At 37.8% G+C, this 18,185-nt stretch overlaps 1 protein-coding gene across 2 annotated transcripts in view; it reads left to right on the top strand.

The window, feature by feature from the left end:
- The first annotated feature begins 6,156 nt into the window (after positions 1-6,156).
- The window catches only part of LOC124637009, a 30,991-nt gene continuing 18,962 nt past the window's right edge, over positions 6,157-18,185 (top strand). The window contains exons 1-2 of one of the 2 annotated variants that reach the window (XM_047173318.1): positions 6,157-6,627; positions 7,878-7,893. In XM_047173318.1, the coding sequence (XP_047029274.1) occupies positions 6,466-6,627; positions 7,878-7,893 (178 nt within the window). In that variant the 5' untranslated portion in view covers positions 6,157-6,465. Of the gene's footprint in view, positions 6,628-7,877; positions 7,900-18,185 lie in introns of both variants that reach the window. The other variant, XM_047173317.1, reaches the window with a different exon arrangement.

Genomic DNA, 18,185 nt, shown 5'->3' with positions numbered 1-18,185 from the left:
CTTATCGTCGCAGATGGTTTTCACGCTCACCACCGCAGCTTCGGCTTGCTGGCCGGCAGAGCCGGCCAGCCTCAGCCGCGGCGGCGAGCGCTGAAACTACCTGCGCCTCAGCTCGCAGGCCGCCTCGCCCCTCCGCGCCTACGCGGTTTTGAATTGCACTCTAGGGGTAGGGCAGACAAGACTACGTGGAGTCGGTTTTGCAGCGATTCGTTTTCGTCACTAACTTCAATTTTTAATACAATTTTTAATTGTGTGTAATTTGAGTCTTAAAAATTAAGTACAATTTTTGATTTTATAAAAAATTAAACCGTCACTTATTTTTGCACGTCAAAGAGCTGTGACACCGGGAGTTGCAAAGAACATTGTCTTTTTTGACGTTCTACCAATCAGCGCGCAAGATGCATTCCGTTCTACGCCAGTTGACAATTTGACCGCTCTACATCGCTCTCGATCTTACAAAAAGACTGACCAATCAGGGAGAGCTTTCGGACAGTTGACAATTTGACAATTTCTCATCGATAGATTATAATATAGCGAAAAATAATGCGTTAAATTGCAATCAGGTGTTACGGTTTACAATAATTCGACAGTTTGCAATCTCTCGAGATAGATTGTAATCTAACGATGTTTGTAATCTTACGGTGACAAATACATAGCATGAAATTGTGAATGAGATCGGCTTAGCTACAAAAGCTTTTATACAAGGATTCCTGTTTAAATTATCTCTCGGCTTCCACTAACTCTTTAATGTTTCCATCCGCAAATGAATTGCCATGGCTTACCGTAAGTACACCTCTTGTTTTCATTAAATAAGGCACATGACTTAATGTATTCTTATCTCGTATGCCACATAAATATGCGGCTCATAACCATAACATAAGGACATTATGAGATACTGAACGAAGACGTGCTTAATGTACGCAAACATACTTAATACTGTGATATGTAAAAGAAAATATAGGAGATCTTGGATCATTGAAAATATAGAGGGATGTAGCTTTCTTTTGAGGAAAAACAAGACGACGTTGACCTTTAGATTTTTCGAGGAACACATTTTAGGCACCTAGATGAATATTATTCTAATTTTACATGTCAGTAAGTAGTCCAAAAACCTTTCAAGACATTAAATAATTTTTTGACGTCCATTATTAAAATTCATTAGAACATTGATATTCCAGATTGAATTGAAGATATCTAATTTTTCTACTACTACTTAGTAGTACTTTCCCTTATAATGCCCACAATAAAAGATTCATCATCCCTGCCCTTATTCCAATTTTTATTAGGTGTCGGCGCAGCATGTTTTCTTCTTCCATATTCATCTGTCTGCTGTCATCTGATTAGCAACATTATTCATACCTAGCTATGCCGACTTACAGACAATCCCCTTCCATCATACATGTCCATCCACATTCATGCTCAACACCTTCCTCAAAATTAAACTTAGGTGCCTATGTAGTATGTACTTATTTTTATAGACACTCATTTAAAATGACTTCAAAGTCTGGGTTCGTAGATTTTAGGCTCTAATATACTTACCGAGGCGAGGTATGCAGAGAACATCCTATTTTCCAAACACTTTGTAGGTACTCAGTAAAGTCGAGAGCGATCCCTTTGCAATGGTAATCAAGTTGACAACATGTCGGTCAATCGAATTCGTTTCATAAAACCTCCTGTTTATGTTGTAGCCGAGAATATTGAATATCTGAGTTGTTTCAGTCGAACTGGCGTAATATGGATTTTTATTTATGAGCGTTTTATTATATGGTCGATTTGTGTTCCGAGATTCCTTTTACCGACTTGTATAAAAGAGGTTTTATTTTAGATATGGCCCTTAGGTTGTATGTTCAAAGACTACTTAGTATTATGAGCTATTTGTGAACTTAAAAAACTTATAAAAATATAACATTTTCCGACATCTTTTAGGGCGTTGGAAGTCGAATTTCCTTTTAAATAGTTTTGGTTATGTCTTAACGTTGTTGTGTAAAAAGCTAAAGCATTTAATAAAGAATGACGGGTAGAAGAAGGGTAGGAAGGCCTTTGATCTTTGACCTTCCCAGATTACCTCCTAAAATATTAGTGTGACATTTTGGTACACCTGACTTACCTTTTTATTAAGAACTAGCTGTTGCCCGCAACTTCGTCTGCGTGGGCAATATAGAATCGTCAAAATACTACTTATCCCGTAGGTGCATTCTTTCACCTGACAGTATAATTAGGATTAGCACTTAGCAGTCGCATAGATTCATTGATCAAGGTTGTGTTGTGGATGTGACCATTTATCTAAACAAAAGAAGTAAAGTTTGTGACATTGTTCAGCCAATTTGGAAAATTATTACGTATGGTGCGTAAGTAATTTTCACAGGAAACAGCTATAATCTATGTCTACATGCTTTCTGCAGCTGCTGCGACTAATCAGAAGCCAGAAAGTCTGTCAGTCTTACCATAATATGGATATCGTCTTGTGTAGTTGACTGGATTGTAGATAGGTAGTCGCTCCAAGCAAAATATTGGTACTAAAACAGATTCGGTGACTGGAAGCCAACACCAACATAGTTGGGGAATAGCTGGATGGATGATAAAATGAGTCATCATCATCAGCAGGCGCATAGGGTAGGATAGTTTCACTTACTCATGGTAAGGCTGACCACAGATTAGGCGTGCGCGATCCTCGGGCGTGTGAGCAGCGCGGGCGTCGCGAGCGCGCTGCGTGAACGTCGCGTTTTGCTGCCCTGCGGCATGTGTGAAGAGTGCAAGCGACGCGCTCGCGGCGAGCACGCGGCGCTCGAGTTGCGTTCTTACCCCTTCGCCTGCTATCCCCGCCGCCCGCTAAACGCCTTAGTAGTTAAACGTCAAGGAGAGCGGCGCGTGCGCGCCGCGAGCGCGCTGCAAATGCCGCAGGGCAGCAAAACGCGACGCTCACGCAACGCGCTCGCGACGCACGCGCGGCGCCCGCGCTACTCACACGCCAGAGGATCGCGCACGCCTAATGTGGGGGAGGCCTAAGCCGGGACTCCACCGAAATGTTTGCATTAGTTCACGAATAGGCAAAATGTACGTATCTGTGAGAGTCCACTTCATGTGTTCGTACTTGAAACCTGTAGTTTTGCCAAGATTTTCACAATGTACGTTCGCAATTTGTCATTTCTTGGTGGAGCCAGCAAATCAAAAGAAACATAAGTGTTGTATACTGTGCGTCACTACCGCACACCGGGAAAATTTCGCTCTTGCGGAGGACGTTTATATACCATATTTTGTGTCACACGTAAACAGGACGACAGTAAGTATCCACCGAAACACTTTCAAAGATCTGATGAACGAACAAATCAGACCTGACTTGGTCACCTGGGGCCAATCAGAGCTCTATGAAGCGATAATACGCTTTGGCTCCTACTGTTATTGTGGTTTCTGAAAATTTATTCACCTCATTCAACGATGAATGTAATTCTGATGGTACTCTTCTGATTAAGAACACTTGCTTAGGGCAGAAGCTGACGTTGGCAGGTCAACTCTTTTGACTTCTCGAATAGGATACCATTGGTTTTTGTGCAATGCTCACCTGCAATGCATTCTGGATTAGGATAGGATATAGGTGGATAGGATTTGCAACAGAGAACAATTCTGTCTTTGTGATTAAATGACATCAAACGTAGTTTTATATAAAAGGTGTTTTTTAGGGTTTTTAGACTTGGTTCGGGTCTTACTGAGACTGTTCGTAATCGTGAACAGTGTATTTGCGATCAGAAGTTGAAAGTAAGCATGTCTCTGATATGCGGCGCGTAATTTGTACGTTTTCAGACGCATAAAGCATTTTACGTGTGTATGGTATTAAATAGAGAGAGCTCCCATTTCTTATCTGCACTTTGTATCTGGGCTTGTTTTTAAAGCTACAGAATCCTACATTACCTTCCTCACGCTTAGCAGCGCTTGCGAGAGATAGATCCTCATTTCTTCTAGGATTAAGTTTACATATTTTGCATCAAAAAAAATAATTAAGGTCTACTTAATACTACTCACTCAAAGTAATTTGTTTTAAGGCCACCACATTAGTGGAAGATAAGCTAAACTATGTTTATGAAAAAATCCTGATATGAACTCCATGTGTAACTTTAAATGATAATTAATTGTTCCACTAAAGTCATCATTGACATAATGTTCAAAAAATAATTTAGATGGCACCGTTTTAAATTTGGCTGAGAACTATTAATTTTCTTTTCATCAAGGTAATAATTATAGTTGGATTTTGATGTGGCACGGCAAACTGACAAACACTATTGAAATGTCTATCGAAAAATTACACTACGTGTTAAAATATGGTGAATTACGGAAAATACACAACTCCATCTGTTGAAATAATAATCCTCTATAAAGAATGTATGGTAATATTGTCATTTACCACCTCGCTCCTTTGACAAAGTTGATGTATTTTATTTACCACAGATGGAGCTACTTTTTAACCTTGGCTAAACAAAATTTTCATATTTTTTTTTCTTCCGAAGTTACTTATAAAGGTGTGATTTTCTGTGTAAAGATTAATAATAGGCCGATCAACTAATATAAGTACAACATTCAAATGTACAGTTTTGACAAATAGATTGCGTGTCGTAATATTTTACATCTTGAATTCACAAAATTAATCATATCTTTTGATAGAGTGAATCGATTTCGATGAAACAAAAACTAAGTAATACCCCAAGTTACGTAGAATTTTTGTATATAAGCATTGTCTGCATTTAATTCGTAGATTTTACGTGAATCCCGAACAAACAAACAGATAAACAGACAAACAGACAAACAGACAAACAGACAAACAGACAAAAATGACAAAAATGATGGAAATGGGTTCTGTTAGTTATCCTTTAACATGCTGGCTATTTTTTTTGTCAATTTCTCCAATGTACAAAAATTACTTTTCTACAGATTTATTATATGTATAGATCAAATATTTTCTCCATCATGTTTTTGGGGTTATTTCTATCTTCAAATACAGTAGATTTTTTCTAAAGGTTCTAAAGGACGTTGTTGAAACGGGCGTTTTAGAAAATAATGCTGGAATAGAAGATCAATGTCCTTTGGCACTTACATTACATTTACTATAACAGATCAGACTGCGAATACTTCAGCAAAATACCAGTAACTAGGAACATCAATCAAAAGTCCAGTAAAAACATTAAACAGCCAGACAGTACTGCCGTGCAGGTTAATTACAAACTGCAATCTGAAAGTCATCAACTCATTTTTAAATTAACTAATTTATAGTCTTCGCTATCGTTAGTTATCAGTTAATAAACAGTAGCTTTATTCAGTCATTTCTCATTCACTATCAGTAGATATGAAATTCATGGTTGCGTTAACTTCATATCATATTTTACGCAAAGCTGGTTTGTATGAAAATGTAAGCAAAGGTACGGTACGGGGATATACATTTTTGATGTGGTCGTGTACCGTGAACACCTGTCTCGCCAAGATAGACCGTGTTGGCGTATAAATAAACATAACACCTCCATGTATAAATATTACTTATCTGTTTTAAGAAGATAACTTTGCAGTATGGAAATAATTTATGTCATTTAAAACACTCTTAGGGACTGTAGCCCAGTACCCGGATTTATTTCAAGTTACCAATTTTAAAGCATCTCGAAATTGGTGTTTTCACAAATACGTATCTACAAATGAAATCTCTACGACAATGCATTTTTCATTTAGAAACAGAACCTCAAATGGAAATCCTCTAGGGACCCTCCCAACCTCGTAATGGAGTTGAATAAAGATGTCGGCAATATTTTTTGCACTTATACATTGGCTCTAGGATTTCTGCAGAAACAACTGGTACGCAACGATGACTGAAAAATCGTATAGTGCCAATAACGCCTAAGCGGTTTAGTTGAAACTTGTATCCTGCGTACAAGATGAATATTTGCTATACTTTTGAATCCAATTGAGTCTCCTAACAGTCCTTAAAATACTTGAGCATCGCGCACGTCTCTCTAATTACAGCAGCGCAGCGAAGCGGACGATCCGGGTCATCTATTAACCTGAAGATGTTACCTCAAGATCGGTCATAGGTTGCGTTTATGATTAGTGCTAATCTGTCGAGCGCAGTACGTGAGCCGCTCCGTCCGTCGGCGCATGATCGAGTCTCCAGTCACCGTCGCCCGGCGTCAGTACCTCCGCTGCCCTCGACGCTGCCGCACGCACCTCGCTCCTCTCGATCCCTCCCAGAGGGCTGCACAAATAATGACTGACACCACCCCCGAAACGCGGCTCCCCAAATAAGTGAAGGGCGACAACCCTCCGTACGAAAGTTATGGCCGGAAAACGCGCGCTATTCCCGACTGACGTGTTAAAATCCGATAATTTATAGTGATTTTATTTGTTTGAGTTTTGTGAAACGGACTTTTGAAGGATTGCAACAGTTGACGGGTACTGGTAAAATAGACATAAAGAAAAAATATTCTGTTCAAAATGATTCAGGATAACGAAAATTCTGCTTTGAATGAGCAAATTGCCGCTTTCAAGAGCGACCCGGAGAAACTTCGGGAGGCCACTGAGTTTGTGGACCAACTCATACAGCAAGCAAAGAAAGAAGCTGAACTTAAACAAAAAGAGAAAGACAGAAGTAAATTCGTAAGTATCAATGTATATTTATCCCCGTAAGGAAAAGAAATAAACGGAATTGATAGGGCGGTAAGTGTTAAAAGTGGCGTAGTGCTGCTGTAGATTGCAACATTTGGCTTCTTCCAAATAGCAATGCTATTTCATCAAAATTTTAAACATTTTGGAACACATTAATCTAAAGAATCAATATATTTCTGCATGCTTATCACTGAATATTGCAAACAAAATAGAGAATCCTCACTCATCGTTCACTGAGCTATTAGACGATCATATTTTAATCGATACAGCTTCACATCTTTGGCCTGTTGCTGCAAGTGAAATGTGGTGAGACTCGATAGCAATTTTTCATTCGAGTCTGAAGCTAATAAATTAATCGTTTCTTCTATTACAACCTCATAAATCCTTCGTTCGGTAAACATTTTATCGTGATTTTGATTAATGTTTTTCTTTCATCCTGTATTAGAAAATTTTACAAACTTTTATAAGTAGGTATCTTATCGTTTTTCATTTTTATAACGAACTGCCATTTAAGGTTTGGTAAAACCTTATTGATGTTCGTGAGATTAAAGTGACCAATCGGTTTATGTTTATCTGATAAAAGTGATGTGAAGTACTTATAATGCAGCCAATTGATGTTTGATCGATACTCTAGACTTAGTTTCAGCCACTTTCAGCTGAATAACAACAAAATTAGGAACGTTGCTGATTTACCTATCTTTTTCATCAATTTTCATCAATTGCCGAAATCATCAATCTAAAGACTTCGAGTAGTACATGACACGTATTTTCGTTCTATATAATACCTAATTTTTTCAACTGTTCATCTTCAACTCTTCTTATGTCAACAATAGTACCTATGTACTGTTGACTTAACAAATATTTCGTCTAAACAACTTCTTTTGTTTAGCAAATTGCCTTCTCATATCTGGTTTTAGATTCTCACATTAGTTGAATAGCCTTTTTCTAAATAGATAGCGTGACTTAGATCATTAGCACACGGCAGCAATTATTTTAGCGTTAGCACAATCTTTTACATTGCAATTTATATTTATAGACACTGAACACTTTTTCAATCACAATCAGGATAATTACTAGATATTTTTATTGATTTAAAAATGATAAGTAATTCTGTTAAAACCACAGGCATTTGTAAATCACTAGTTTTTTATGACTTGCTAGCTTATGCATTGATTTATACATTTTGCTGATCTTATTTGTTTTTCATAATCATATTCATTATTTTTATGTTATTGTTGCAGGAATCACAAGATGCAGGTTCGGGTAAGTTTCAATTTGTTACATCATTTATCATCATCCCTACATTTATTGCATATTCAGCGTTCTTGAGAATGTTTTGACTTAAAACTATCTAAGCACTTATGAATTTCCCTTTCACGTACGACGTCAGCTGGATCTATAATCTTATCTATCCCAAAAAAAAAACGTTTCGTTCTTAGCCTATATACCTACTAATTTCACAAACGACTTCCATAATCAATACCCTGCCACATAACATGAGGCAGTTATAAGGAAAATACAATGTTGCCTTCACATAAATCGCAAGTCACGCGACACCAAAGAAATCACGTTACATTGAAGTAACCCTGAACTGCTTGGTATTCAGTATGTGACTCGCTCAGTGAAATACATTGACGACTTTCATAATAATGGTATTAAGTGACACAGAAACAACGTTCGTGGCACAGAGGATGGAAAGATAGAGAGATGCCGTAAGGATGGTAGGTCAAGCAACTTACGGTAGTCGTGGTCAGTTACTGAAACTAATGAGACGTTTGAGTTCGTTCGGGTCATATCAAAACCAGTCAAAGATTGGTCTTGATTGATTGGTGATTTTATTTTGTAAATAATGGGCTGTTTCTATAGAAGGCTTGCAAGGGCAGAGCTAGTAACGTTCCTTGTCCCCCGAGCACCCCCATTTTAGCGCGACTTTCTTGGGCAATTTTGCGTTATGACATCTTCGCATTCATTTTGTTTTCCATGGTTCATGGCTTTGTAATGCGGATATTTTAAGATGGGTTGAAATTGGGGGGAATAATTTACTGCCCTGAATTTTTCGACTTTGATGTTGATGGAGGGAGAGAAAAGAGCGCCTTTGATCTTGGTAAATAAGTTATTGATTTTAGGTAAGGTTCTTGTTTAACTTTCATTTTTGGCTTTAACATAAATCATAATATCACGACAGCTTTTCCAGAGGCATTAGATAGGGCCTTTGGCAATCTTGATTTCGAATCTTGGTTACGCTCTATCAGGTCTCAGAGCTTGAAGTAGACTAGACAAAAATCGAATACAGATAGAAGAACACTTGTACTTAACTACCTTAATCACAACAAAAATAAAAGCAAAAAATTCCACAGTTGATTGGAAAAAATTAAAAGCAGTTGCAGTCGTAACAAACAATGCTAAGAGATTGCTATCTCGTAATCCGTAGATCGTAATGGGAAACTTCAATCTACAATAAACGTTGGTGCAAAGTGCAGGAATGATATTACAGTTTAACCTTAAGTGTTCTTGTGTTTAATTGTTTTTACTACAATAGGTTTTGTATCCAACTTTACATCAACCTAAAGTAAGACTTTATTCTATTTGTTATTAGATTTACAATATTGACTTTTAATTAGATACTTACAGTATCGCTCTGCTCATTTTCCATTGTGATTTTACCTCTATTTCATGCTCATGAATTATCATTTTATATTAATTTTGAAAGTGATGATACGAGTTATAATGGTTATACCTAAAGTATGGCCTATTGTATTCAAGAGATCACAGTTCAAGGCTTTGAGATTTCAGACGCAGTTTTTCTTAGCATGCCAGACAGTGAAGAAAAACTACTGTCAATAAAAAATAATATCATGGGGCGTGGTGTAACTGCTCTGTTAAACTTATGGTGTATATGAAACTACAAACAACCTACAGTACAAGTTTGACACAAATTTCATTACGGTTGGCTGGCCGAGTGAACAGAACCAAGTTACGAGCGCAAAATTTTCGGCTTTTCATAGTTAAACTTTCCATGCCAGTTTTATTTTGTAAAACTAGGCTATAATAATAATAATAATAAGCCCCGCAGGGCATCTGAGAGCCCCGCAGGGCATCTGAGGCGGATGACGGGGAGTAGCGACCCCGCGGGGCTATATATCCGAGTGCTCCAGGGAGAGTATACTGTCCCCCACCTCCGGCTTGCCGGAGTGAAGCATGACGGGGGATAGGTCTCCCGCCTCTTGGCTTGCCTTCATCGGCCTGTCAGAGTGGAGTCGCTAGAGCAAGGTTAGTCCTGCTCGGAGGGTAGGTGCCTCGTGGTAAGTGGCGAGTGGGCCGGTGATGCTGGACCCACAGGGAGCGCGTGATCTGCGTTTAAAGTCCGCCGAGGTATCCTCACCCTTCTCAGCCGCTCATGTCCCTGTTGCCCTCTTGTTGCTTTTCAGTGACTGATTCCCGGGGGCCCAGTAAGTGAGTTGGCGAGTCTCCACCTGCCATTTTAACATGTATTTAATACATTGTCATCGGCAGGTGCCATAGTTCCCGTAGTTTCCCCATTCCTAGTCCATTAGCATCCCATCACAATAGCCTAAGTAGTTTTTATCCATAGTTAGCAATAGTTTAGCACAGAACCGGGGATTGTTCTTGGGTACATTTCTATAGTGTATACAGGGATAATCGTCGGTTTTGTGTTACCATTTCATTAAAGTTGTCTCAAAAGGGCTTCAGCGTGTTGGCTTCGGCCCCACGTTCGCCTTCCAAAAATCCGGGACTCTGTAGTCCCGTGATCGGTTAGGGATAATAATAATAAGCCCCGCAGGGCATCTGAGGGCCCCGCAGGGCATCTGAGGGCCCCGCAGGGCATCTGAGGGCCCCGCAGGGCATCTGAGGGCCCCGCAGGGCATCTGAGGCGGATGACGGGGAGTAGCGACCCCGCGGGGCTATATATCCGAGTGCTCCAGGGAGAGTATACTGTCCCCCACCTCCGGCTTGCCGGAGTGAAGCATGACGGGGGATAGGTCTCCCGCCTCTTGGCTTGCCTTCATCGGCCGGTCAGAGTGGAGTCGCTAGAGCAAGGTTAGTCCTGCTCGGAGGGTAGGTGCCTCGTGGTAAGTGGCGAGTGGGCCGGTGATGCTGGACCCACAGGGAGCGCGTGATCTGCGTTTAAAGTCCGCCGAGGTATCCTCACCCTTCTCAGCCGCTCATGTCCCTGTTGCCCTCTTGTTGCTTTTCAGTGACTGATTCCCGGGGGCCCAGTAAGTGAGTTGGCGAGTCTCCACCTGCCATTTTAACATGTATTTAATACATTGTCATCGGCAGGTGCTATAGTTCCCGTAGTTTCCCCATTCCTAGTCCATTAGCATCCCATCACAATAGCCTAAGTAGTTTTCATCCATAGTTAGCAATAGTTTAGCACAGAACCGGGGATTGTCCTTGGGTACATTTCTATAGGGATAATCGTCGGTTTTGTGTTACCATTTCATTAAAGTTGTCTCAAAAGGGCTTCAGCGTGTTGGCTTCGGCCCCACGTTCGCCTTCCAAAAATCCGGGACTCTGTAGTCCCGAGGTCAGAAAGAGACATACAAATAATAATAATAAAAACTTTATTTCGGACAAGTCCATATGAGCGATACAAGAAAACACAGATAAATACAGAACTGTGCCTATACTGCTACGAAATTTCCGTTTATAGAAGTGTAATGGGAAAACTTTGGTGAAATGAGAAAGGTCTGTGTATTTAATTCGCTATTTTAGGACGCAAATTAGATGGATGCCCTAATGGTAGCATTTGACTCTAGAGAAGATGATAAAATTGCCAATTGTTTAGACTATGAAAGTTAGTCTTTCAAATACTGCAGTTTGGTATTTTTGTTTTGAAAATATATTCACTTACATGAACTTGATATTACATGGGTTTGGCTTAATTTGATTAATTAATGAATGTAAAAACTGTTCACAATGATGTTTTGGACAAAGTTCTGATACTATTTTATTACGTCCAATAAAATGATAGATTAGTACACTAAGCTTTATTAACATACAGGAATTCTTACATCGTGGCTTCGATCTTAACATTCAAAGTAAATCCACTGTAGAAAAATACAGAAACGAATGAAATACGATTATGATGTTAGTTCTCGTGCGTGTAACAGCAGTTAACAGCAGTTATATTTGTACAAACTGGCTTACAGTGCCTTACAAATATTTGGGAACTACTTATTAACTACATATTTATACAGAGTACTCTTACATAAATATCTATTGTAATAGCGGTCGTGTTTTGTTTTATTTTGTTTCCTAGGACTGTGTCGTTCTTTTAATCTTTGCTTCTTTCTTCTTTCTTTTGTTTTAAATTATACTTAAAGCCAAGTATCTGAAAATCAACCGAAGCATCTACTTAGTACGTGAGATTACTTACTGATTTATTTAAGTTCCTGAAATCACTTCTGTAGAAGAAATTTATGTAGGTTTTACAAAATAAATAAGTCATCAACCTGTGTAGCCATTCGCTTCGATATCATCATTGTCTGTTCTCCAATGACTTCCCTTCCTTCCGTGAAATTCTGGCTTATTATGATAGAAAAACTGATATTACTTAACCAGCTGAAATTATATTATAACTTCAATGAAAGGAGGCCCAAAATCTGTATTAATAGGGCGCTATTACCACCCCACTTCTGTGGGACATTGATAAAGGTCAGGTCGTTTCTTAACCCTGACGGATAAATCTCATAATTACGCTGAATGTTGATAAATCATCTCTAATGTCGAGATGGGATAATCTTTAGTAGTTGAGATAGCTCTTACGTCATTGTAACAAGAATTTATTGTTATATTCCACCTATGATTTCTGTCTGCGTTTAGAATTGGTGTCAGGATAAATCATGGTTATGAAATGATAGCTGTTACCCGCGGTTTAAAAAAAAGTTGAAAGTCGGTAAAAACTAGGCTATGTTGCTCAGGCTCTATTAGACTATCTTTGTACTTAGCAAAAATTTTAATGTCTTCGATAGTGTTGCCGAGAAAACCCGTCGGGCAAAGTTATATTTTAGGTATTTACCTCTATAAGTTATAAGGTATTTTGGGATTTATAATCTTAATAAGTTTGTTAACTTATATCTATACAAATATGTAGCCAGTTTAGCCAGCTGATTTATGTAAAATTAATTAATAAACTTCCACTAATAATTCCAAACTTTTAATTATAAAACTTATTTGTACGAACGAAATATTTTGCGAGCAGTTTGGCTCCTAATTAATATTTATTCTACAAGAAGTTTTCAAACAAAAAATAGCGTTCTAGTTTCCGGCAGTTCGCGGCTTCATCCGCTTCCTGAGGGAACTATTTCCCTAACTATTCACTAGGTAGGTACTGACTTCAGTAGCTTTTTCCGTAAAAGTAAAAAATATATTACCATACGTACCTACTTACAAACACACGTGATAATATTATTATAGTAGGATTGATATGAACCTATCTATATATGTTATCGCAAATTGAGTTTCTAATTTATATGCAAAATGTCCATCAACCTATTTACATCATAGTTATCAAGAAGAGATAAGTAACTTCAATGTATTCACTGTTCATAAATCAGTAATCAATATTAACTAAGTATATTGTCCTAGGTAATGGCCGGCTACATAATTACCTATATTTAGCACCCTCCACTAGAAATTACCTGCACTAGACTTCAAAGGCGTTTTAGCCCTTTTCTACCCAGCTTTATTAAAGGGGGAAATTCCCTTTGAGGGCTCAACTTGACGTTTTAATCAACTAGAATAAAACCAGCTTCCGTGTTTGGCTTGTATGCATTTTTAAAAGGAGCTAAGTAACGTGCAGAGCAATAGATAAAGTAGATAAAGCTGTCCTAGAGACGAGAAAGTAGATTGGAGTCTGTTTTATATCGAAACTCTTTTCGTATCTCGGTGACCATAGGTAAAGCTGTAGGCATAGTGGTTGACCCGTCATTTTGAAATGTCGTTCCATTGGACTCTTGAGATTGGGCTTTCAAACGTCTGTATAACGTACATACTTTCACATAAAATGTAACTCACGTTTGAAACACTCACGAAATCTTTTCAAGATTTTTCCAATTTATTCAAAGTCCAAAAGTTAAATCACGGTTTATAATATTGTTTTATATTCCTTTCCTCTCGAAGTCGTGGTGGCTTAGTGGGTAAAGGACCAACCTCAAGTACGAGGGCACGGGTTCGATCCCAGGTCAGGCAAGTACCAATGCAACTTTTCTAAGTTTGTATGTACTTTCTAAGTATATCTTAGACACCATTGACTGTTTTTCGGATGGCACGTTAAACTGTAGGTCCCGGATGTCAGTGAACATCCTTGGCAGTCGTTACGGGTAGTCAGAAGCCAGAAAGTCTGACACCAGTCTAACCAAGGGGTATCGGTTTGCCCAAGCACTGGTACTCAGCTGAATCCGGTTAGACGGAAAACCGACCCCAACATGATTGGGAAAAGGCTCGGAGGATGATGATTCCTTTCCTCTCGAGAACATAATATTATTAGGTACATTATACGTTTCAATTTACGGAATGGATACTAAGTAATAACAATAACATCAAAGAGCTAACAAAATAACGTTTAATTAAATTACTCATTTTATCCGCCAGTTATTAATACAAATGGTATTTGCCTCAGGTGCTAACTAGGGTTGCCACGCGGAAAATGGGAAATTGTCACGAAATATTACCACTTCCCCGTATTTTGAAACTATCGTTCTGGAAAATGGCTTTTTAATTAAAATCTTGATGTTCAAAGGTGCATTCCGTGGAAAATTGTGTTGCTGAATACAGACGAATATTCTTGGCTATAACTAGCAATTTATATTTCGAGGAAAAGTACAGTATGGTCAAATAAAAAAAACGCAACTCAGATTTCTGCATAAAGAGGGAGATAATATTTTCTATAGGTAATCTTTTACAATTAGTGAGCATTAACTTTTTAGTCTGGTTTACACACAACCTAACCTAAGTAGGAATGAATGTACCCAGATACAGCTCTCTCCAAATATCTTTACCACTTCGAAATTTGCTTCGGTTCATCTTTACTTCTATCGCAATAGTCATGAGCATGCAAACGTTTGAGGCATAAACGGCATACTTCAGAATAGCAAACTCAAAAAACTGCTAGTTTTTAATACTACTACTTAACTCTTGATTCTACCAGCCCTATTAACCGGACTTTTATGATTAAATATACTACAAAATGTACGTAGGTTGGAACGGAAGCACTTCATCTCCGCACTGACAATTGTTTCCCCCGCTCTCCGGTGATTACATTACGGGATTGCGGATTTGTCGCGTTTCTTATTGTGCTTTTGACTAGGCGTTTTTGTCTGAGAACAGTGTTAAGGACCTCTGTTTTGAGATTTGAGTTAACAGCTTGTATAAATCTAAGTGGTGTATTTTTTACTTATTTGGAATAGGAGTTTCTGCTCTTACTCTATGTATCTTTTACCCTTTAGTGCATTGTTAGGCCCGTGGTGGAGTTTTTGGTCAAGATTTGTTAAGATATTTTTGATGCCTGGAAGAAAAGAAGCAATATCTTCATACTTGTTTCTTCCCTGTATCCAATTTTGGATGTTGTTTGAATCAATTTTTCTGTGGCACTCGCCATACTGACATCTTCTCTCTTCTTATCTATATCACATCTTCGGTCTTCCTCTTTCTCCATTCATCAACCTTCATACTCGACGTGCTCTTTGTGGCATGTGTTTCATTTCGTCTACTATCTTCTCACACAGCGACAAAAACCATGTCCTGACAAGTTAGTATGACGGATGAGGGTTTTATCACCAAAAAGACAAAGTTCCAGGCAAAACCTACCCGTTTAATAAACCCTCTGTCTTGGACGACTAAGTAGTTCGAGGCTTAGGTTACTTAAGTATCTTAAGTTGGGATATCGTTCAAGTGTCTTATTCTAAGCTTGAAGATTTGGGTTTGAGTCGACTGAACAAAGAGATGCTACTTTAGTGATTGTTTTGAATAATATTGCAACTTCTTAGTAGGTACAAGAAATAATGTTTTTCAGAAATTGTTTCAAAAATGTTTTTTATTGAACGTTCGCAGTTGTAATAAAGTACCTATTTTCTGAATGTATTCTCACAATGATGGACTCACTCATCACCGCGAAAGTATCCGAAGTACCACCGTAGTAGTATATTTTGTCACCCGATTATAAAGTATAAGTAGTCTTCAAACGTATCAGCTTCAGTGCTGGGTTTTTAAACCATCATCTTAAAGAGAGGTAATGGATTAATTATTCCTTATATCAGTTTTAAAACCACGTTATACTATAATGATGGTTTATGTTTAACGGTGGTTTCCGACGGCCACATATTTTCCCATAAATATCTTTTCTATAATAAATAAACCGTGCTATATTCTCTCATGTACGTATTACCCAATGAAAGGTTTTTATAGGCTACACGTATAGTTTACGATGTTTTTATATACAGCTCCCAGACATAATGGAGCGGTAAGTTTAGTTCGTGGCTGGCTTTTATGTGAACACTAACTTTCTGCTTTTTATTACATACGAGTTTATTTTATGTTCTCTCGTCAATGAACCTGCCTTTTAATATTTAATTAATTTATGTGGTAAAAGGTCTATGCTCTTTATATTGTGTACTTTTAAGCTTTCTCATCTAGTTCTCATGTTCAATTTACATATTACTTGGAATGGCGATAGCTAGAACGTCGCGATTATACATGTCTATTATATTTACAAGCGACCTCAAAACGCAGATGAATATTTTACAAATTTATCATACTCCTGCCCTTTTCTCAATTTTATGTCTGACCGTTTGTCATGCTTTCCAGCCTTATATTTATCTTTTATAAATAGCGAGTAATAATCGAATGATGGACAATGTAAAAGATTTAAAGAATTTCTTCAGAAGTGTTCAAGTGAAAAGTCCATTAATCTTCGCTGTGGCTGAGCGGAAAGGCTTAAAGCGAATTTGTTAAAAGCCACTGTACTGCCTTTCTTTTAAAGACTTCGTCCATTTTCTCGTTTTTGAACCGCGGGAGAAAAATGGAACTGATTCTTACAACGGATGGTACATAAGTACGTAATGGTGTCTATGTATTGTGAGACATGTAGTCTGGCAGTTGCAATATCTTTACAGGAAATCAGTAAAAAGATGAATGGTAGTACATACATAGGTAGACTTAAAACTTTGATTGGGATTAAGTTTTTTATAATACTATTAATGTCAAAGTAACTCTACTACTCTACTCTCTGTCTGTCTACACCTTTCACGCCAAAACTACTGAACCAATTTAAATGAAAAGTACCTACATAGATAGTCTAAAGCCAGAAAAAGGATGCATTCTACTTTTTCATCCTCGTGAGGGAAGTCGTTTCCGCGGGGAATCCCTTTTACAATTTCACATAAGTCACGAATATTTATATATTTTTTATTACCTATGTCGTCAAACAAACACATACGTATTTGCAACCCATTTGCAACCGCTGTTAATTAATTTCCTTCCATTAAACAATAACTGTTTTATGAAGTCCGTAAGCCGAATATCGATTTCATTGCCATGTTGGTTGAACATGGTCTGGCTCTGCGCTTTCACAATGCTTTTCCATCTCACTGATTAGGGCTTTACACAAATATTATCAGCTGACTGAACAGAAGTTCACTTAAATGACAGTATCGCGCTTTTTTTGTGTGCTAGGTTCAGAAGAGAAATAGGTATCTGTAGCCTATACTAATATTATAAAGAGGAAAACTTTGTTTGTTTGTTTGTAATGGATAAACTCAAAAACTACTGGACCGATTTTAAAGATTCTTTCACCATTAGAAAGCTATAGTATCTGCGAGTAACATAGGCTATATTTTATCCCGGTACAGGCAGTAGCTAGCTATTATTTACATGTACAAAGAATTAAAGATAGTTGAATTGTTATTTACCGGTTAACGATTGAAAAACAGCATTGGCGTTTGATGGACGTGAGACCTTTTAAGGCGTACAGCAGACACGTTAAAGCTAAAAGTTCAAAGAAAAATATAAATAGGTAGCCCCTTTTGAAAATTTACCTAAGTGAAAAGGGCTTATCTTGACTTTGAGTGACTGAGGTATAATCAATCCTTTTCAAATTCAGAGTGAAAACGTGCCTCGTGAACCGAAATGAAAAATGCCACCTTTTGAATATGTATTTTAGAATTACTAAATCTGAAACTTAAATATTTTTTCAATACCTAACCCATTTTTCGCGCTAAAAAAGGCTACAAAGAAACTTTTATTCAACTAAATTATCCTGTTCTTCTTTAATCACGGGTAATTTAATTTTAATCTAGATAAAAAATTGTTTATAAAAAGAGATTTTGAGAACTTAATTCATTTTAATCAAAATCTTCTTTTCGTCTGGGTCCTCATTAGCATCTTATTGTTACGCTTTCACGCTGAAATTGTTGGTCCCATTTGGGTTTTGAAGGGCACTTAAATAGACGAAACGAAAACGAAGATACATTACTTTTAATCTGGGTTTCCAAAAAAATTTCATCGGGTAAGCGGTTATAATAGCAAAT

The sequence above is a fragment of the Helicoverpa zea genome, chromosome 15 (assembly GCF_022581195.2).
Source record: "Helicoverpa zea isolate HzStark_Cry1AcR chromosome 15, ilHelZeax1.1, whole genome shotgun sequence".
Taxonomy (NCBI): domain Eukaryota; kingdom Metazoa; phylum Arthropoda; class Insecta; order Lepidoptera; family Noctuidae; genus Helicoverpa; species Helicoverpa zea.
This window is presented reverse-complemented; position numbering and strand designations above follow the sequence as displayed.